Raw genomic sequence first — 22,119 nt, forward strand, 5'->3', positions numbered from 1 at the left:
TATTTAAAACATTTACTTGCAGTTAGAAGTTTTTGTTTCACAGTACTGTACTCGCTGAAACATTAAATATGTGAGCAGGGATGCTTCAAACACTAATATTACAGAAAAAATAGAATTAACAAGTTGGTGAAAATATGCTACTTGTCTAATGATAGACCATAGGACACACTAAACGATAAAGACCAAACTCCATCTTCTACTAACCTGATGCAATAATAATTGACTATTTCTCGCAATCGCTCTCTCTCAAGTTGTCTACAGTAAGCCCATATATGTGAAGCTGGGGACCTTGGGGAACCACAGGTTCAAAGTCACCTGCTTCACACAAACCCATTACACTTACTTTAATAATTCTTGTCAAATTTATTTTGCACAGATGTATTCACTGGTGAAATTTGAAATAAAAGATTTGACCCTAAGGTTTCCTAATTTTTAAGCTTCTTATTATTAACATTGTGTATTTTTGTATTTGTATTTCCTAACAAGGTGGATCTCGTCCAACAACAATCCAGCCAGGAGACAGACCTGATAACAAGTGGCTCCATTACAATAGCTCCGATTTGCCACGGACTAAGGATGACTGGGAAGCCTGTCTATTTGTGGAAAAGACACACTGGGGGTACTACACCTGGCCTCAGTAAGTATAAGAGCAAGATTGGTGTATTATATTTCTGAAAGTGGAAGCTCTTGGAATCTTTTCCATTCAAATCCTTGAAGGTTCATGCTTTGTGAAATTAACAGTGCAGGTAACGGGAGCACTTTTTATTTCCAACATTTGAAGAATTAGAAATATCTAGTTGAAAGTGCTGAATACTTCAAAATCAAGTGAACTGATGCTAAAATGCATTAATATAGCCATGTCATTGACTTCCGGTGATGGCGGGCAGGAGGCAGCCGCACGTTGGAGGGCTCCCGTTCGGGAACGGCATTGTCGGGGGGGGGGGGGTAACGCCTGGTCCTAAGGGCAGTGGAGGCAGCAAAAGTCGGGAGACAGCACAGGGAGGGGAAATGTCGAAGACCAGCAAAAAAAAGGCCGTGAAAAAAGCGGCTGAAATCCGTCGGGGAGTGGAAAGGTCACCGCGGGGTCAGTAAAGAACATGGAGGCTGGAGCACCAGGGGAGACCGTATTGCTTACGGCTGAAGAAATAACGAAGGTGATGGCTGTGGAAGTCGCGAGGCAGTTTACAAAACACTTGGAGGCAATGAGGAAGGAGATGGGGGCGGTTTTGAAAGCGCTGGTGGAGGAGGAGATTACCCCGGTGAGGATGGCGGTGGCGAGCGGAGCTGCGGGAGCAAGGTGAGGTGCTGAAGGAAGTGGAAGAGACATTACTGCAGCACAGTGATCAACTTACCTCGATGGGGAAGGAGATGCGGAAGGTGATAGAGATCATCAAGGATCTGCGAGGCAAAATGGAAGACCTGGAAAACCGATCCAGGCGACAGAATTTGAAGATTGTGGGGCTGCCCGAAGGAGTGCAAGGACCGAGACCGACTGAGTATTTTGCCACGTAGTTGGTGAAACGATTGGGCGAGGGGGAGGATCCCTCCCGATATGAGCTGGATCGGGCTCATCGGTCGTGGAGGCCTGTACCAAAGGCGAGTGAGCCGCCAAGAGTAGTGACTCTGTGCTTCCGTAGGTACAGTGCAAAGGAGAAGGTCCTGTGCTGAGCTAAGCAGAAGCGGGTCGTGCAGTGGGCTGGAGCTGGTATACGTGTATACCAGGATTTTATGGTGGAGCTGGCGAGAATGTGGGCTGCCTTCAACCGGATGAAGAGTGCACTGTACATTAGCAAGGTGCAGTGCAGCATTGTATATCCAGTGAAGCTGAGGGTGACCTACAAGTTCAAGGACTTTTATTTTGGGACGGCGGAGGAGTTTGCGAAGGCAGAAGGACTGTGGCAGAATTGAGAAATGGTCTTGTACCGATGTAGCCTCATGACTGTATTTTTATTTTTATTTGTTTCACTGCATGCTGGTGTATGGGCTATAGGAGCCAATGTTGTATATATTTGGACAAGGGAAGAAATGGGACTTTCAGTCGTAATGAGGGTTCTTTGGGGTGTGTGGATGTGTATGTGGGGTTTGTGTGCTAAAGGGGACTTCTGGGATTTTCCTGGGGCCGGGCAAGGGGGAAAGAGACCCGGGCGGGGGCCTCCACGCTGGCCGGTTTAAGCCGGCCAGTGAACAGGGGTGAGGTGGGGGGGGCTGCGACCATCAGAGCCTGGCAGAACAGGGTCTGCGGGGTCTAGCCGGGGTGGAAAGTTGGGGGGAAGGAACCGAGGTTGGGGGGGGGAGATGGGATTTTTACAAGAGAAAGTGGATGGGAGGAGTTGGGGGAGGGGGGGTTACAACTCTTGGGTATCATTTACGGGACTCTTTTTTTTGGAGGTTGGATGGCATGGGGGGGGGGGGGGGGGGGGGGGGGGGGCGGGTGGACTCTATAGGTTAATCGTGACCATGGGCGATTCCGGACTCCTTTCTCTTTTTCGCCTTTGTTTTTTTTCCACCGTGGGAGGGTCTGTTTTATTTGATGTGTATATTGACAGGTGGGCCCTTGATTGGGGTGGTGGGAGGATGGGACCGTTGTTGATAACGGGATTGACTTTGTATCTGTTACCGTTTACTGCTTGTTGGTGGGGTGTAAATTTTGAAGGAAAATGTGAAAATGGAGAATAAAAACATTTTTTAAAAATATAGCCGTGTCATTATTTATTCCACTATCATTATTGTTCTTGCAAAGCATGAAATTGTCTGGTATGTTAATAGCCTATATCAGAGTAAATTATGGTGAAAGTGAAGTTTTGTAAAATGTTCTGAAAAGGACGGATGCAAGATGGATGCAAATTAAATCCTTGTGTTTGTCTCTTAATTAGGAAGCTACTTGTTTATGCCCCAGCAGACCGACAACCTAAACTAGGAAGGAGTAGAAATGAAATGTCCGAGGTAAGAGCTATTTCGGCATTGAAACTCTTTTAAAATTTTCCAGTAAACAATTTGCTATTATTTGATAAACCTGTATGTACAAAAAGACCTGAGTGTCCTTGCCCATAAGCCATTGAAAGCTAGCATGCAGGTGAAAAATTATTGTGTGCACCAACCTTTAGGAAGATTAATGGAAAAGGATTTGTGTACAGAGTAGTGAAGTTCTGTTTCAATTGTATAGAAGCTTCGTTAGACCACACCTGGAGTACTTCCTCACCTGCTGCCTTTAATAATATTTGCCTTCAAGTTTAGAATATGGTAACATATATCCCCTTGGTCCTCACCCAAGTACTACAGCATAGATTTACATGATGGGTACTGATGCTGTAGTTAAGACAGGTCTGGTACAATTCAATTAAGTGTTAACAGGAGCTTGTTATGCAACAGTGATCCTGCGAAGATTTTTTACAGAGGCAAAACCATTACTTGCATGTTAATTAAATGTAGTTAAGCATCTTTTTCTGTGATTTGCCTAAAACTTTTAAGTCTTGCACAGGCATGGTTAATAACTTATAAATATCTTTCTACGCAGGCAGAGCAAGTAATTTATGATCGCTTCTCTGACCCACAATTTATGGAGCAATTAATTAAGTTCTTATCCTTGGAAGACCGCAAGGGAAAGGACAAATTTAATCCACGCAGATTTTGCCTATTCAAGGTATGAGGTTTTTAATATTAATAAGCTAATAATAACCATTAGGTCATGTTAGTGACTCTCAGCCAATGACCTGGGTTACATTCTTGAGACAGCTGTCATTGTTGGAGCTGCCTCCAACTGTATCTTGTTAAACTTGGTATTACAAATATATTCCTAAAAGCCATTTTTAACTGGCTTGCTGATTTGCTTGGACCTTTCCCTCCCTCAGGATGTACAAAATACTTTACAACCAATGAAGTACTTTTGAAATTTAGTCATTGTCATAACTTATGAAACATGGCAGCTAATTTATGTACAGCAAGGTCCCATAAACTGTGACAAAATCACCCATTTTAGTTGCAAATTCAGCAGTAGTTGTTTGCTAGAACACCAGCAAAACCCTTTGGTTGTTCTTCAAATAGTGCCACAGAATCTTTTACAAGCAACTCAAGGGCTGGTGGAAGCTTAATTTAATATCTTATCCAAAAGGCACTCAATCTGACATTTCAGTGTTTCCTTAGTATTGCACTGCAGTGTTCATCTAGATTATGTGCTTAAATGGGCTTCAGAGTTCATGATGTTCTGACCCGGGCAGCACGGTAGCATTGTGGATAGCGCAATTGCTTCACAGCTCCAGGGTCCCAGGTTCGATTCCCCCGCTGGGTCACTGTCTGTGCGGAGTCTGCACATCCTCCCCGTGTATGCGTGGGTTTCCTCCGGGTGCTCCGGTTTCCTCCCACAGTCCAAAGATGTGCAGGTTAGGTGGATTGGCCATGATAAATTGCCCTTAGTGTCCAAAATTGCCCTTAGTGTTGGGTGGGGTTACTGGGTTATGGGGATAGGGTGGAGGTGTTGACCTTGGGTAGGGTGCTCTTTCCAAGAGCCGGTGCAGACTCAATGGGCCGAATGGCCTCCTTTTGCACTGTAAATTCTATGATACTATGAACTGCCATGAATCTGTGACTAATTCCTGCTTATTTTCCTCTTTACTGTTTAATATTTTAAATTTACTAATTTGCATGAAAAGACATTCACGTTAGAAATTATTTAGACCATTTTAAAAAAAACTTTAAGTATATACGTTTGTGAATATCCAATCAAGATTTGCCCTGATCATAATTAGTTGTGCATTTTTAGGTTAAGAAAGTAATTTCCAATTTAAGATCAGCAAAGTTCTTCTCCTCATTCAACTCTGGACTCGAGACTAGATGAGCTGGGAGACCTCTGTGAAGGATCAGAAATTTCTGCCAAAACTTAATTATTCACGGGTGGTAAATCCGAACATCAGTGTTCGATAAATATATGAAGGTTACTGCAGGTTGCGGCTTTATAAATACCATTTATACACCAGCCTGGCCTAACATCACTGAGTATGTCGTGCATGCTTCCTATTGTGAAATTAAAATCACTAACACTAACAAGGTTTTTTAAAAAATGTCTACTTTGTCATTTAGATGTATATCCTATTCACATCTTCTAATGTTCCACTTGCTGTTACACGATTCCTTCATCATTCTCCTTGTTGAATCTAGAATATACCCATTATTGCGGCGGCACAGTGGTTAGCACTGCTGCCTCACAGCTCTGAGGAACCGGGTTCGATCCCGGCCCTGGGTCACTGCCTGTGTGGAGTTTGCACATTCTCCCTGTGTTTGCGTGGGTTTCAACCCGAACATGTGCAGGCTAGGTAAATTGGCCAAACCAAATTGTCTCTTAATTGAAAAAAAAGAATTCGGTATTTCAGGGAAAAGAAAGCTTAGAGCAGTAGCCCATTGTATGAGTCTGAGGTCGCTTGGAGCTCAATGACAAGTGAAATGGCGGAATCAGTTTCTGGTTCTCCATCCGCTCCACTAACAGCTGAGGTTCTTTCTTGTACCTTGGCAAAAGAATTTGAAAGACACCGACGAATTATGTAGGAAGACCTCAAACAATCAATTGACAAGGCCTTGGCCCTCATTCAAGCGGCTCTAGGGAAAGCTAATCAGACCATTGAAGTCCAGGAAGCCAGATATATGGACGTGGCCGTATCGGACCACAGTGAATGGGTTGCCGTGCCCACAGAATACGTCTTGGGCATGATCCGCAAAATAGTGGGTGAGAGTGGATTCACATCCCCGCCTGAATTGTCACTGTCTGTGTGGAGTCTGCACGTTCTCCCCATGTCTGCTTGGATTTCCTCCGGGTGCTCCGGTTTCCTCCCACAAGTCCCGAAAGACATGCTGTTAGGTAATTTGGACATTCTGAATTCTTAAATTTTACAAAAAGAATATGCCCATTATTGTTTTGTGCTTTGCCTGCCTGTGCTTATTGCACTAGGTGGCAGTGCATTCTATAAGTTAATGAATTTAAATATGAGATAGGAATCATTACATTTGCTTCACCATGCCCTCTTTTCTTCTTCACAAATTCTAGCTCCATTTGCTTCAGATTTTGAAACTGGTATCTTTTCCCACTCTCCTTTTCAATTAATAAATTCAAGCCCCTTTTTGGACCAATTCCATTACCTTTAAGGTGTAAGCTTGTTATAGTTACTAAATTTATGAGATTATTATGAGCTGTGACTTCGGATGGAGTGGCAATTGAGTCAGATTGCCACATTGCTCAAAATTACCTGGAAATCCAGGCAATCCTAATTTAACCGACCTTCTGACTCAGGCTGTGTGAGATTTGTGTAGTGCAGTGCACGCTTGGGGCCTACAGTCGACGGCAGCTCAGTTGTAGGTAGGTAAGCAATGCCCCCATTTTATGGCACTAGCTGCCAGAAAGGTCTTTGACAAGCCAGGGAGAAGGTAAGTGAGGTGGGACAAAATTCTTTCTTCTGCATTTTACTGTATTTCTCTCAAGTTCACCCATAAGGATTGTGATCGCTTTTGTTTACCATTGCATCAGAATTTTTTGCATGAAATAAAAGCAAAAACCCAAGACATATTTGAACAGTTTTGTGTCAAGTTTTGAACATTACCCACCTGTTTTTGTTCCTTTCTTCCATGATAGGGTTTGTTCAGGAACTTTGATGTGGCTTTTTTACCAGTATTAAAGCCACATATGGAACGTCTTGTCTCCGATTCTCATGAAAGTGCTCAGCGTTGTGTAGCTGAAATCATTGCTGGATTAATCCGAGGTTGTAAGCACTGGAGGTATGAAGAGGTAATATCATTGGTTTTATGCTCTACACAATTCAGTGTGAGGTGAGGTGAATGTTTATGCTTTAGCAGAATTTACAAATATTTATCATTGAGACAGGATAGTCAAAATGGTTTGTTTTTGTTTCAACTAACATCTTAATAGTCTGGCTTAAATCTTCAGTGCAGCTCATGTTCACACTCATTTTAAGTCCATAAATTATGAATTTTTAACAGTTGTTGAATGTATATTTTATGATAATCAACAACTGAACTGTTTTTCATTACCCTGGCTGCCTGTCCAACTGTCCAAACTAGTTCTAGCTGCATAAAAAGAAAAATAAGTCCCTACTGCTTTTAGGTGTTCTGTGCCAACGCAATTTGCCTGAATCTTGAGTTGAATGATTTGTAAGAACTTGGTTATATTCAACATTTTTGGTTGCTTCAAACAATTTATGTGAAAAAATATCCCACTGTACTTCAGGGATGAAACTTTCTGCTTTTGCCAAAATTCTGAATTTTCAATTATAGAATTCAGCCAATTGAAATGTTTTTCCAACCTCTGCCGCCACCTCTCCATAGTTGCTTCACTTCCGTTGTACATCATCAAGCACAGGTTCTGCTCTGCTCACACTTGATCACAACCATTGCTGATTGGCTGCTTTGGATAATGATGAAGCAACAGCAATCATTGACCAAGTAGAACATGCCATTTCCTCAGTCCCTCCTGTCTGTCTCGTCCTGTATGAGGAGAGTTTTGTTGGTTGGGTATTGATGGCAGGTTTTGATGCTGCAGAACTGGAGAATGCGGCGGATGCTTTCTTCAGACCTGGAGCACAAGGTTTAATCTATATTAGGTTACTGGTCAGAGAAATTGACCATGTGGCCTTAAAAGAAAATTGCATGGATAAAATACTGCGATTGTGCTGCGGCATCATATGGCCATAGCATGAAAATGAGCTAATGGAGCAAGGCTGGGCACCTCACAATTTGCTTTCCTGCAGGAGGTAAACAGGCAATGATCACGATTTATAGATTCTGCTCACCTTACTAAAACTGAGCACAAAGGACTAACATGTCAGTCTTAGCATGTCATCCTCTGGGAGCAGTCTCTGTGCAAATGGGCAGTTAAAAATTAGGGTCCTCTTCTTAGGCCAGATGGTTCAGTTATGTGTGCTGTTACCAGCTAAGCCATATGGGGAGGTTGCTTTGTGCTGTACTATAGTCTCCAAGCGTTGAGAACCATTGTCCTGCACTACCCTGCTCTCATCACTTTGGTATCTTTGATACTTCGGTTGAGTTCACGTTTTCTTCCTTTATAATGAGGTAACTGGAAAGTCAGCATCCCAACCAGGTCAGGTGACTGTTAGATTTGGAATCGAAAAATGATCCTGACTGCTTTCATCTCACAGTACTTTTACAATTCCTGTGCGTTAAATGATGTTCAAAGGTTTTATCAGTCCAAAGATTCCAGTTTTAGGTAGTTAATAAGTGAACAAGTGCATTGATTAAATCACTAGCAACTGCAGTAGTCATTAAATGGTTGCCGCCAATATTTAGACCATCTAGATAACCGTGTGTGGAACATGGTCAGATGTGGATATTGCCCATGATTTTGCTGAATTCTCTTTTGACCTGAAGTTGTTTGGAAAATACTTTGCCCCGTGCACTATAATGTGTACATATGTTAAAGTGCTGATGTCACTTTGATGATTTTATAATAATGCATTGGTCAACACCCATGATGGAAATAGAAGGTAAACAAATAAGCTAATGTTTCTGCCCAATTGAAGTCTAATAATTCCACCCATATGAAGTGGCCAAGAAGTAATTACATTCATTATAGATCGTAGGAAGGGCAATGATTACACGATTCCTTGTCACAAAGAATTTTCAGACCCTTTTCCTTTTCAGCCACTAATTTTCAGACATTTTGGCCCGCAATTTTCAGTGGAATGGCAATTGAGTCAGAATGCTACTCCACGTACAGTTACTTGCCTTGAAATCCAGCCACTCCTATCTCGCTTGACCTTCTGACTCAATCGGACAAGATCTCTGTCATGAAGTGGCTCTCCAGTGCCTAGTCAAAAGCAGCCCATTCACCGCTAAGTAAGCCAAGCCGCTTTTTATACAGGACTAGCTGCTGAGTGTGAGGGTTTGGGTCTGGCTTGGTGGTGAAGCGAGGGCTGGAAAACGGGTGTTGGGCTGGACCTGGGGTGGTGAGGAGTCGGGCGGGGCCTGCGAAGGATGGGGTGGTGGGGAGTCGGGTAGGAAATGGGAATGGTAGGGTCGGGCGGGTCCTGGGAGTGGTGGGGTGTTGGGCGGGACCTGAGGGTGTTGGGGAGTCGGGCGGGAACTGGGGGTGGTAGGGAGTCGGGCGGGAACCTGAGGGTGTTGGGGAGTCGGGTGGGTCCTGGGGGTGGTGGGGAGTCGGGCGGGATCTGAAGGTGTTGGGGAGTCGGGCGAGAACCTGAGGATGGTCGGGAGTCGGGCGGGTCCTGGGGGTGGTGGGGAGTTGGGCGGGAACCTGGGGGTGGTCGGGAGTCAGGCGGGTCCTGGGGGTGGTGGGGAGTTGGGCGGGAACCTGGGGGTGGTCGGGAGTCGGGCGGGTCCTGGGGGTGGTGGGGAGTTGGGCGGGTCCTGGGAGTGGTGGAGAGTCGGGCGGGTCCTGGGAGTGGTGGGGAGTCGGGCGGGTCCTGGGGGTGGTGGGGAGTCGAGCGGGAACCTGAGGGTGGTGGGGAGTCGGGCGGGAACCTGGGGGTGGTCGGGCGGGTCCTGGGGGCGGTGGGGAGTCGGGCGGGTCTTGGGAGTGGTGGGGAGTCGGGCCGGACCTGGGGGTGGTAGGGAGTCGGGCGGGTCCTGGGAGTGGTCGGGAGTCAGGCGGGTCCTGGGAGTGGTGGGGAGTCGGGCGGGAACTGGGGGTGGTGGGGAGTTGGGCGGGTCCTGGGAGTGGTGGGGAGTTGGGCGGGTCCTGGGAGTGGTGGGGAGTCGGGCGGGTCCTGGGAGTGGTGGGGAGTTGGGCGGGAACTGGGGGTGGTGGGGAGTCGGGCGGGTCCTGGGAGTGGTGGGGAGTGGAGAGATTGAGTGAAGTGAGTTGGATCAGGCTTGGGCTGGAGAAGGGTGGTGGTGAGTCAGTTTGTAGGGGTTGAGGGAGTTAGGGTCAGGCCTGGGAGTGGGGGGGGGGAGCGTTGTCATGTTAACTGGGTGTGGGATCGGTGGGGGAAGTAGTGGCAGGTAGTCCTGTGTTTGGCGCTTGCAATTTATATCTGGGAACTTTGGGGAGGGATTTCCTAACGCATCCTAGGGGTACACCCCAGATACACTGCCCTGAAGCTCAGAAGTTAGAGCTTTTTGTCTTTGGCCACTCTTCCCTGGTACTTGCAAATTCACGTTTGATTTTAAAGGCAAACAAGTTTCCAGTTAAATATACATGGTAACGGACTAACTGAATTCTGTTTCTGCCAAAATAACTGCTGCATTTATCATGTGACACCTCTGTAACCAACAAATAATGCTGAGAGAAAATGGTTTGTACTTTTTTCCAATTTAAATGTGGACAGATTAAGTGGTGGGGAATTTGTAGCTGAAGATGGAAATTGAAATTTAATTTTATGCCATCCAGTCTTAGTTTGCAATATGTCTGTTGATGGAATGAATGCTTATGGATTTTACATTATGTTCAGCCCCTTGAACTAGGGTTGTTTATTTCTGTGATTGCAGGTGGAGCAGCTGTGGAAAGTTCTCTGTCCCCTTCTGAGAATTGCCTTGTCCAACATCACAGTAGAGACATATAGTGACTGGGGAACATGCATTGCCACGGCTTGTGTAAGTAAAATGGGCAAATTATTATCTGACCTTTCTAATGCTTGCATACGTTTAAATTTAACATTTTCCTTTGTGACTACCTAGTTAATTTATTTAACACTTGCACAATTAGGATTTTATATCAAAGTCAAAACATAGTTCTAAAATATAAGTGCCTGGACTTAAGGAGACCATACTTACATTTCTGCATGTTCAGATAGTTAATTCTCTGTGATAAAGTCCTGTTTATAAACATATTGGCCGGGATTCTCTGCTATCCGGCAGGCCGGGCCGTACCGGCGCCGAGGACCACTCCAGCGTCGGGCTGCCCGGAAGGTGCGGAATCCTCCGCACCTTCAGGGGCTAGGCCGGTGGGTTGGTGCTGCGAAAACCGGTGCCGAAGGGCCTTTGCTGGCCAGCACGAGTTAGCGCATGCGCGGGAGAACCAGCATATTCTGGCGTGATCCCAGCACAAAGGCAGGGGGGTTCTTTTCCGTGCCGGCCATGGCGGACCGTTACAGTGCAGAGGGAAAGAGTGCCCCTACGGCACAGGCCCGCCCGCAGATCGATGGGCCCCGATCGTGGGCCAGGCCACTGTGGGGACCCCCCGCCCCGCCGGGGCCAGATCACCCCCCCCCCCAGGACTCCGCAGGCCGCCAACAGAGCCAGGTCTTGCCGGTAAGGACCTTGTTTGATTCACGCCGGCGGGACTGGCCGAAAATGGGCAGCCGATCGCGGAGCGGAGATTCACCGGGGAGTGGGGGGGCACTGCCAATGGCCCCCGACCGGTGTGACGCGATTCCCACCCCGCCGAAAAACCGGCGCAGGAGTATCCGGCAGCCGGCAGTGGGGTGGGATTCACGCTGCCGCCCCCCCGCCGATTCTCCCGCCCGGCGGGGTGTCGGAGAATCCCGCTCACTACCTTTACATCGTAAATATTGGGCTTTTATAATCATGAAATAACACTTCCCATTGTGTTTTATGCAAATATTTAGGTAAATTTAAATTTATCATTTTTTTAAAAGCAAAATTGAAGTTTCTGTATGGGTTCTCAGTTTGAGGGAGTCCTTTTGAAATCCAAAATGCGTTAACAAAGTCTTATGTAATTGGCAATGAAATTGTTCAACGTGAATTAATTGAAAAGAGACAGTGGGTGTTTTTGTCTTTCTCATCCTCTGAGCACCCCAAAGTATTTCACAGGCAATTAATGATTTTTGAAATATAACTATTGATGGTTGTAAGAAAATTGGGCAGCAAATTAAACACGCAGCAAACTTCCACAATAAATCATTGGTCATTCCCCTTTAGTGATGTTTGAGGGATGAGTGTTGTTCAAAGGCATCATGGGACCTATTCCATTCACCTGAACAAATAGGCCATTGTAGTTTAACATCTAATCTGAAGGATTAGTATTAGCATTGACCTACTTAGATTATGGGCTAGAGTCCAGGGACGGGCCTTAAATGTGCACAGTCTTCTGGCTACACGGCAATATTGCTACCATTGAGCCAATCTGAAATTGGCTGTGCAGTTCCTCACTACCTTTGTGCATGCATTCTGCCAAAGCCATCAAAAGCCAACTCTAAACTCCATACATACCTGTAATACTCTGTTAAAGCATTGTAATCATTTTTTGCTTTCTCCTTAATTAGTAAATTAAGCAAAATAATTCCACACTTTGAGGCCTAAAATTCCAGATATTCCATTCCAGAAAGTAATGTAATCTTGCCTTGACCTTTGATTGGAATGGGGAAGTGTTGGAAATTAGAAAGTGATTATTTTTACCTTACATAAAATATGGTCTATCAATGCTATTTAAAATCAATCCATTTACACTGATGCGCTAAACAAGAGGTCTTCCCTTAATATTGTCTCATTTTTACATAATCTTTCTCACTTTCTGGAATCCGTGCTCTTCCAAAATGTATATCCATCCCCCTTCAAATTACCTCACAATTTTTCATTACATATATCATTTAAAAATAGTTCTAATGAGAATAAGCATTATATACAGAGTAAGTGAAAGTATGTATAAAGCTGCAAATCCATACATAGAATTTACAACACAAACAATTCACCCCAACTGGTCTATGCAGTGTTTTTGTTCCATATGACCCTCCTTCCACCCTATTCCTAAAAGACTTTCTATTCCTTTCTCGTTCAAATGAGATTACCTTTAATATAAATAAAAATGTTTTAAAATTAACAACTATATTACTCTGTTGCATTATTTCAGGTATACTGTAAATAGATCAAAAGAAAGAGGACAGGAGGATTGTATTTTGAAAAAAAGCAATTGGTTTATTTTCACAGGAGAGCAGAGACCCTCGGAAACTCCATTGGCTTTTTGAGTTGCTAATGGAGGCCCCATTGAGTGGAGAAGGAGGATCATTTGCAGACGCATGGTAGGTGATTTATAAATCAATTTCTGAGTGGAGAAGAGGATTTATGAATTTGAAGAAATGGACTTTGTACACTGGATGCGTTTTTTAAGAAAGCTAAAATTCTGGAGTGATGGTAAGTAGTGCAGACAGCAACAGAAAGTTGCAAAAGGACATTAACAGATTGGGTAGACGAAACTAAAGCGACAAGCATTGAGTTTAGGCAATGGACTGTGGAAGGGCAAAGTGATTTGGGAGTCCAAATACACACATCATTAAAAGCCAGTGAAAGAGTACAAATAACTATTAATAAACTGGATAAAAGCAAATTACTGCAGATGCTGGAATCTGAAACGAAAGAGAAAATGCTGGAAAATCTCCAAGTCTGGCAGCATCTGTAGGGAGAGAAAAGAGCTAACGTTTCATCGGACTTGAAACGTTAGCTCTTTTCTCTCGCGACAGATGCTTCCAGACTTGCTGAGACTTTCCAACATTTTCTCTTTCGTATTAATAAACAGAATGGACTGTTGACCTTTATATTAAGTGGCCTCGAATACAAAGGGCAGAAAGTTTTACAGAGCCTTGGTCAGGTTCCAAAGAACCATAAAATCCCTACAGTGCAGAAGGAGTCCATTCAGCCCATCAAGTCTGCACCAGTCCTCTGAAAGAGCACCCTACCTAATCCCACTCCCTGCCCTATCCCTGTAACCCCACCTAACCTGCATATCTTTGGACACTAAGGGGCAATTTAGCAAGGCCAATCCACCTAACCTGCACATCTTTGGACTGTGGGAGGAAACTGGATACCCGGAGGAAATCCATGGAGACATTGGGAGAAAGTGCAAACTCCACACAGGCGATCACCCAAAGCCGGAATTGAATCCGAGTTCCTCGTGCTGTGAGGCAGCAGTGCTAACCACTGTGCCACCCCTTCTAATGTGCAAATGTCTTAACCCATGTCACTGAATTAGAAAGCAACATGGCTTCATGATTGAAACAAGCAGAATACTGCAAATGCTGGAAATTTGAAATAAATCAAAAATGCTGGAAATACTCATCAGGTTGGGCTGTATCGGTGGACAGGAACAGATTTGACATTTCGAGTTGAGGTGACTTCATCAGAATTTGAGAGTCTGGAGTACTGTGTTCCCTTCTGGACATCAAACCTCAGGAACAATATTTTTGCCTTGGAGGGCGTCCAGAGTAGGTTCACCAGAATGGTGGATGATTTAGAGGGCTGATTTAAAGGACAGGTTGGATTACATCCCTTGAGTGGAGGAAATTGAGAGATAATCTGACCATAGTGTTTAAAATATTAAACGGATTTAATAGAGTAAATACTGAGAGATTGTTTCCTCTGATGGGAGCATCAAGAGCAAGAGAACTTAATAATTGGAGCTGGAACATTCGGGAGTGAAATCGGGAAGCACTTTTTCACAAAAAGAATGGTAGAAATTTGGAGCTCTTTCCAACCACTGCTAAAGACTGGATTCAAGAACAATTGGAACTTTCAAGTCTCAGATAGATTATTTGTTAGGTAAGAGTCTCAAGGAATATGGAGTAAAGGTGGGAAAATAATGCTGAGCTGCAGATCAGCTATGTCTAAAAGAGTAGCAGAGCAGGCCCTGCGTGGTGAATGGGCAATTTCTGTTCCTAAGAACAGGATTCTAATTCTATGCATTAATAAAAGGGCAGAGTAAACTGCAGCTATATATTGACAGAGTTGAAAGCCAAGCAGGCAATATTGTGATATTGGCAATGCATTTCAATTTGAATTGCAACGCTCATGAATTCATATATTTAAATAGCATAAATTAGAATATTAGCTGAAGATTGAAATCTCATATTGGTGTAAAAACTACAATGCAATGTTATAACTCTTTAGTTTTGACAGTCACTGTCAGCATTCGAAATCAAAGGACGGCGCAGTGGTTAGCACTGCTGCCTCATGGCGCCGAGGACCCACGTTTGATCCCAGCCCCGGGTCACTGTCCGTGTGGAGTTTGACATTCTCCTCGTCTTTGCGTGGGTCTCGCCCACAAACCAAAAGATCTGCAGGGTAAGTGAATTGGCCACGCTAAATTGACCCTTAATTGGGAAAAAAGGAATTGGGTACTTTAAAATAAAACATTCAAAACCATAATTTAAAGTGTTAGTATGCTAGTGTTCGGTGATTTCATTTCATAAATTACTCCATAATTCAAGTGTTCCATGCTCAATACACTCTCTGCATCAACGTAAGTATCCTGGCCCCTCCTTATCCTCTTAGTATTCATTTTTAAAACCCTCTTTGTTTTTTGTCCTCTAGTGGAATTACTCCCACTTTTTTTTTTTTTATAAATGTTTTTATTCAGTTTTCGTATTTTATATTGAACAAATTACAAATTGTTAGGAGAGAGAAAAAAAAACAAACAAAAACAAACACGCAAAAATTAACATACATATTTACAGGTAAGCATCTTCGTAGTAGTAACTGCGCCCCCCCCCCCCCCCCTCCCCCCCTCAACATGTTTATTTAGCTTGGTTTTGGGCCTTAGCTAGCCATCGAACCCCCGTAACGAACCTGTAGCCCCCCCCCCCTCCCGCTACCTTCCCCCGACTATTCTTCCTCTTGTACATTGGCCACAAATAGGTCCCGGAACAGTTGCATGAATGGCTCCCACGTTCTGTGGAAGCCGTCGTCCGACCCTCGGATGGCAAATTTGATTTTCTCCATTTGGAGAGATTCCGAGAGGTCGGACAGCCAGTCCGCAGCTCTGGGCGGTGCTGCTGACCGCCAGCCAAACAGGATTCTACGGCGGGCGATCAGGGAGGCAAAGGCAAGGGCATCCGCCCTCCTCCCCAGGAATAGATCTGGCTGTTCTGAAACCCCGAAGACCGCCACTATCGGGCATGGCTCCACCCTCACTCCCACCACTTTGGACATTACCTCGAAGAAGGCTGTCCAGTACTCCACGAGTCTGGGGCAGGACCAGAACATGTGGGCGTGGTTGGCCGGGCCTCTTTGGCACCGTTCACATCTGTCTTCCACCTCCGGGAAGAACCTACTCATACGGGTTCTTGTTAAGTGGGCTCTATGTACCACTTTTAGTTGCGTCAGGCTGAGCCTTGCGCACGTGGAGGTGGAGTTGACCCTATGCAGTGCTTCGCTCCAGAGTCCCCACCCGATCTCCATCCCCAGGTCGTCCTCCCATTTCCTCCTTGTTGCGTCCAGTACGGTGTCGTCCCTATCTACCAGTCGGTCATACATGTCACTACAGTTCCCTTTCTCTAGGATACTTGCGTCCAGTAGGTCTTCCAGTAGTGTCTGTCGTGGCGGTTGTGGGTACGTCCTTGTCTCCTTTCGTAGGAAGTTTTTGAGCTGCAGGTACCGTAGCTCGTTCCCCCCAGCTAGCTGAAATTTCTCTGTCAGTTCGTCCAGTGTTGCGATCCTGTCGTCCGTGTATAGGTCCCTGACTGTCAGTGTCCCCCCGTCCTGCCTCCACCTTTTGAAGGTGGCGTCGGTCAGTGCTGGTTTGAACCTATGGTTGTTGCAGATGGGAGCCCTGTTCGACATTTTGGTCAGGCCAAGTTGCTGCCGCAGTTGGTTCCAGGATTGGAGGGTGGCTGTCACCACTGGGCTGCTGGAGTGTTTTTTGGGTGGGGATGGGAGTGCTGCCGTGGCGAGGGCCCGGAGGGAGGTTCCCATGCAGGAGGCCTCCTCCGCACGCACCCACTCAGCTTCTGGCTCCTGGATCCATCCCCTTACTCGCTCGGCTGTTGCTGCCCAGTGGTAGAATTGTAGATTCGGGAGGGCTAACCCTCCCCTGGTTTTTGTTTTTTGTAAGACCTTCTTTGGGATCCTAGCATTTTTACCCCCCCATACGAACGCCATGATGAGTTTGTCCAGCGCTTTGAAAAAGGCCTTGGGGATGTAGATCGGAATGGATCTAAACAGGAAGAGGAACCTGGGCAGTACGTTCATTTTGATCGTCTGAACTCTCCCCGCGAGGGAGAGCGGGAGTGTGTTCCATCTTTGCAGGTCCTTTTTAACTTCCTCCGTCAGGCTGGTGAGGTTCCATTTGTGGATCCCTTTCCAGTCATGGGCTATTTGGATCCCCAGGTAGCGGAATTTATGTCGGGTTTGTTTGAACGGCAGCCCCTTTAGTGCTGCCCCCCCCCCCCCCTTGCGGGTGTAATGGGAAGATCTCACTTTTGCTCATGTTGAGTTTGTAGCCCGAGAAGGCTCCAAACTCTTTCAGGAGCGCGATGATTCCGTCCATGCTGCTTTGTGGGTCCGAGATATAGAGGAGCAGATCATCGAATTACTCCCACTTAAACCTCTCCTCATAGCTGTGGTTCTGATATACTCAACATACATAACGTTACAATCCTTTTTATAATGGGGCATTTAAATTTGCACGCACACCAGAGCTGTGTACTGGCCATTGCCTTGTATGAATTTTAATATACTGACTTTGTTTCTGTACTCTCTGCTCCTTTGTAAAACCCAAAGAGCCTTTCATGGAATTGTGTACTAGCATTCCAATATGTACCTGTTTGCCTCCCCTGTAGTACTGTTCTATTTGAGTTAATACGTAGACCGTAAGACTATAAACAGGGGAGCAGAAGTATGCCATTCAATCCATTGAGTCTGCTCTGTCATTCAATGAGCTATTTCCTTACGTTATATTGTTTATTTCTCTGAAGCACAGTTGAACACTTCACAGAATCACATTTTGAGTGACAAAGTACTTGACCCCTTGATCATTTTATTGTAACAATAAGCTAATATGAAACTAATGAGGTATTCAGCATATGTAAATTGCATGAATTGTAACATATGCTTGAGAATATTCTCTCCGTTACTTCTGATGAATATTTTTTAGTGGAGGATTTTATTCCAAACATGAGTTTTTAAAAAAAACAACATATACAAAAACACACTCCACAGACTCTCAGTCCACAGTTCGTACAATTTTCCCCTTTTTTTTTACCTACTCCCCCGCCCCACGACAAACGGTTTATCAAACGTTGTCATGAACAAACCCCACCATGTCTCAAAGCCCTTCGCTGACCACTTTAACTCAAATTTAATCTTTTCCAACTAGAGGAAATCGTAGACGTCCACCAGCCAGGCCATCACCCATGGTGGCGTATCCAACCTCCTCCAATTTAGCAAGATCTTTTGCTAGGCAATTAGAGAGGCGAAGGCCATAACATCAGCCCTCTTCCCATCCAGCAGCTCCTGCACTTCTATATCCCAGGGATCACCACCATTGGGTTCGGCCTGACCTCCATCCCCAGAACCTTAGATAATGTCCCAAACACCGCTTCTCAGTATCTCTCCAGCTTCTTGCAAACCCAAAACATGTGGGCATGATTTGCCAGCCCCCGCCCACACTTCTCACACTCATCAGCCACCCCTTGGAAGAACCCACTCATCCACGCCCGGGTCATATATGCCCTGTGCACCACCTTGAACTGAATCAAGCTCATCCTCGCGCAGGGGGAGTTTGAATTCACCCTATGCATCGGCTCACACCACAGCCCCAGCCTATTTCCTTACCCTGTCCCGCTCCTCCTCCCGTTTGTTATTCCCTCACCATCTGCATATAACCGTAATCCTATCCTCTCCCAATTCATCTGGGAGCAACAGTTACTCCAGTGAGGTGTACTCTGGCAACCTGGGAAAGGCCCTCCACTACTTCCGCGCAAAGTCCCTCATCTGCATATATCTAAATTCACTCCCGCTCTGCAGCTCAAACCTCTCCAGCAACTCCTCCAGACCTGTAAACTTCCCTTCCAAGTACAAGACTTTGTCAGCCCCGCCTCCCTCCACTGCCCGTACATCTCATCCATCTCCCCCCGGCATCCCATCCAACTTAAAGTGTCTCCGCAGCTGATTCCACGCCCTGCCCGTCAACTGTACTACCGGGCTTCCCGGGCCGTCGCCATAGCCCTCCGACTGGAACCCCTACAAGACTCCTTCTCCATCCTGACCCACTCCACATTTGCTGCCCAATAGTAGTGCAGCAGGTTCGGGAGTGCCAACCCCCTTTCTGCCTCTGTGGCAGGGCCCTCTGGTAGCACAGTGGTTAGCACTGTTGCTTCACAGCGCCAGGGATCCGGGTTCGATTTATGCTTGGGTCACTGCCTGTGCAGAGTCTGCACGTTCTCCCCGTGTCAGCGTGGGTTTCCTCCGGGTGCTCCGGTTTCCTGCCACGAATCCCGAAAGACGTGCTGTTAGGTGATTTGGACATTCTGAATTCTCCCTCAGTGTACCCGAACAGGTGCCAGAGTGTGGCAACTAGGGGACTTTTACAGTAACTTCATTATGTTAGTACAAGCATACTTGTGACACTAATAACTATTATTATTGTTATCCTCTACCACCTCAAAGAACCTGCCCATGCTGGTCATCGTCATATGCGCCCTATGAACTACTTTAAATTCAATGAGGCTAAGCCTAGCACACAAATTAGATGGGCTCACTCTCCTCAGAGCCTCCTCCCATAGCCCAGCTTCCATCTCACACTTCCGCTTAACTTTCCCCATTGGGGCACCCTCCCAATCCATCAATTCCTTATAAATCTCTGACTGCCAACTCCTGTTTTCACCACCACCTTGTCTTGGAGCCCTGGGGGCGGCAGGTCAGGAAAGGATAACACCTGCATCCTAACATAATCCCGTACCTGTAATTACAGGAACCCATTCCTGCTGGGCAGCTCATACTCTTCTTCCAGTTCCTTTAAGCTTGGGTAGCTGCTCCCCACAAATAGGTCTCCACACCCTCCACCACCACCACCGGGCTCGTGGAGTACCTGGCCGGCATGAACAGGAGAGGTGCCGTCAACCATGCACCTAAGCTCGTGCCCTTACAAGAAGCAGCCTCCATCCATTCCCACACGACCCATCCCCCACGAACACTTAACCATGGCTATATTTACTACCCAACAGGGCCAGTCCCCCCCCAATCACGTGCCCACTCCAGTAGCACCTTCTTTACTCGGGGGGATTTCACCGCCCGAACAACTATTTTCTAAATGGGGAGATGCTTAGGAAATCAGAAGCACAAAGGGACTTGCGAGTCCTTGTTCATGATTCTCTTAAGGTTAACGTGCAGGAGGCAAAGGAAGCAAATGCAGTGTTAGCATTCACGTCGAAAGGGTGAGAATACAAGACCAGGGATGTACTTCTGAGGCTGTATACGGCTCTGGTCAGACCCCATTTGGAGTATTGTGAGCAGTTTTGGGCCTCGTATCGTGAAAGGATGTGCTGGCCTTGGAAAGGGTTCAGAGGAGGTTCACAAGAATGACTCTTAGCCGCAGAAGGCTGTAGAGGCCAAATCACTGAGTGTCTTTAAGACAAGATAGATAGGTTCTTGATCAATAAGGGGATCAGGGGTTATGGGAAGAAGGCAGAACGGCAGAGGTGCCTTTACCAGTGCCACTAAACTTGTGCCCCTACGTGACTCTCCACCCGCTCCCACACTGACCACTCCCCCACTACCCACTTCCAGATCATTGCTATGTTCGCTGCCCAATAGTAGTTCCTGAAATTCGGTAGTCTAAAGTCTTCAGAAAGTCATTTATCTTGGGGAAAGTCTGAACTAAATTGCTTTCCGCAAATGGATCCCTCTTCCTTTCAAGGAAGCATCATTTTGGTGACGTTAGTGGAACTTTAATACTATGCATAGGTAGAAGCAAAAAACATCTGCCAAAAACAGCTCGGTAGCTATTTTTCATTTGGCACCAACACAGCGGGAAAACTTAGTACAGATAATGTGCAACTAAATGGGTTGTAAGATATACTAGTCTCTTAGTCCTCAAGAAGACAGAGGCTGCCAGGAAAAAAGTTAAGGTGTTTTTGCAAATGTCCTGGGGTCACAGTTTTAATCAACATGCAGTGGATTTCTCCTGATATTAAATATAAACCAGCTATAGGGTTAATGCAAATTCTCCTGGTGGTATAAGTGTCTTCTTCCGAAAGGTCAAGACAAATAATGTTTTGCCACCTATGTTCCAAACTAATTGATGATATTCAAATTGTGGAGACTTTAAATTTTCTCCATTATGTTTGAGCTAATAAGGAAGGATGATGGATTGCATAATAGCTCCTCCCTGATTGCTTGAATATACTTCAATTTTCACATGCAGAGTGCCTTCCCTCTCTGCCTCTTCCGCGTGCACCCACTTGGCTTCTGGCTCCTTGATCCATCCCCTTATTCGCTTGCCTGCCGCCGCCCAGTGGTAGAATTGTAGGTTTGGGAGGGCTAGCCCTCCCCTTGATTTTGTTTTTTGTAAGACCTTCTTTGGGATCCTAGCATTCTTTGCCCCCCCCCCCCCCCCCCCCTTACGAACGCCATGATTAATTTGTCTACTGCTTTGAAAAAGGCCTTGGGGATGTAGATCGGGATGGATCTGGATCGGAAGAGGTACCTGGGCAGCACCTTCATTTTGATCGTCTGGACTCTCCCCGCGAGGGAGAGTGGGAGTGTGTTCCATATTTGCGGGTCATTTTTCCTTCCTCCGTCAGACTAGTGAGGTTCCATTTGTGGATCCCTTTCCAGTCATGGGCTATTTGGATCCCCAGGTAGCGGAATTTGTGTCGGGCTTGTTTAAACGGCAATCCCCTTAGTGCTGCTCCACCTACTTGTGGGTGACCGGGAAGATCACGCTTTTGCTCATGTTGAGTTTGTAGCCCGAGAAGGCGCCAAACTCTTTCAGGAGCGCGATGATTCCGTCCATGCTGCTTTGTGGGTCCGAAATGTAGAGGAGCAGGTCATCCGTATAGAGTGAGACTCTGTGCTCTCTGCAGCCCCTTTGGATCCCCCTCCAGCTTTTTGCTGCTCTGAGTGCAATTGCTAGTGGCTCGATTGTGAGAGCGAACAGCAGCGGGGACAGTGGGCATCCTTGTCTGTGCCCAGGTTCAGCTGGAAGTATCGGGAGTTGGTGTTATTTGTCCGTACGCATGCCATGGGAGCGTTGTATAGGAGTTTTACCCAGGATGTGCATTCTGTTCCAAGCCTGAACCGCTCCAGTACCTCTGAGGTATTTCCACTCAACTCTTGTCGAAGACCTTTTCTGCGTCTAGGGAGACGATCACCTCTGGTGTTCTCTCCCCAGATGGGGTCATTATCACGTTCAGCAGGCGCCTAATGTTGGAGGTAAGCTGTCTACCTTTGACAAAGCCCGTCTGGTCTTCTGCGACT

General features: G+C 46.0%; 1 protein-coding gene across 4 annotated transcripts in view; it reads left to right on the forward strand.

The window, feature by feature from the left end:
* LOC119972755 (proteasome activator complex subunit 4-like) overlaps nt 1-22,119 on the forward strand; it is a 230,725-nt gene that overhangs the window by 158,068 nt on the left and 50,538 nt on the right. For all 4 annotated transcript variants that reach the window (XM_038810083.1, XM_038810091.1, XM_038810102.1 and 1 more), the window contains 6 exons: nt 487-637; nt 2,874-2,943; nt 3,515-3,640; nt 6,614-6,766; nt 10,462-10,566; nt 12,859-12,950. In XM_038810083.1, the coding sequence (XP_038666011.1) occupies nt 487-637; nt 2,874-2,943; nt 3,515-3,640; nt 6,614-6,766; nt 10,462-10,566; nt 12,859-12,950 (697 nt within the window). The remainder of the gene's footprint in view (nt 1-486; nt 638-2,873; nt 2,944-3,514; nt 3,641-6,613; nt 6,767-10,461; nt 10,567-12,858; nt 12,951-22,119) is intronic.

Source organism: Scyliorhinus canicula, chromosome 1, assembly GCF_902713615.1.
Source record: "Scyliorhinus canicula chromosome 1, sScyCan1.1, whole genome shotgun sequence".
NCBI classification, from domain to species: Eukaryota; Metazoa; Chordata; class Chondrichthyes; order Carcharhiniformes; family Scyliorhinidae; genus Scyliorhinus; species Scyliorhinus canicula.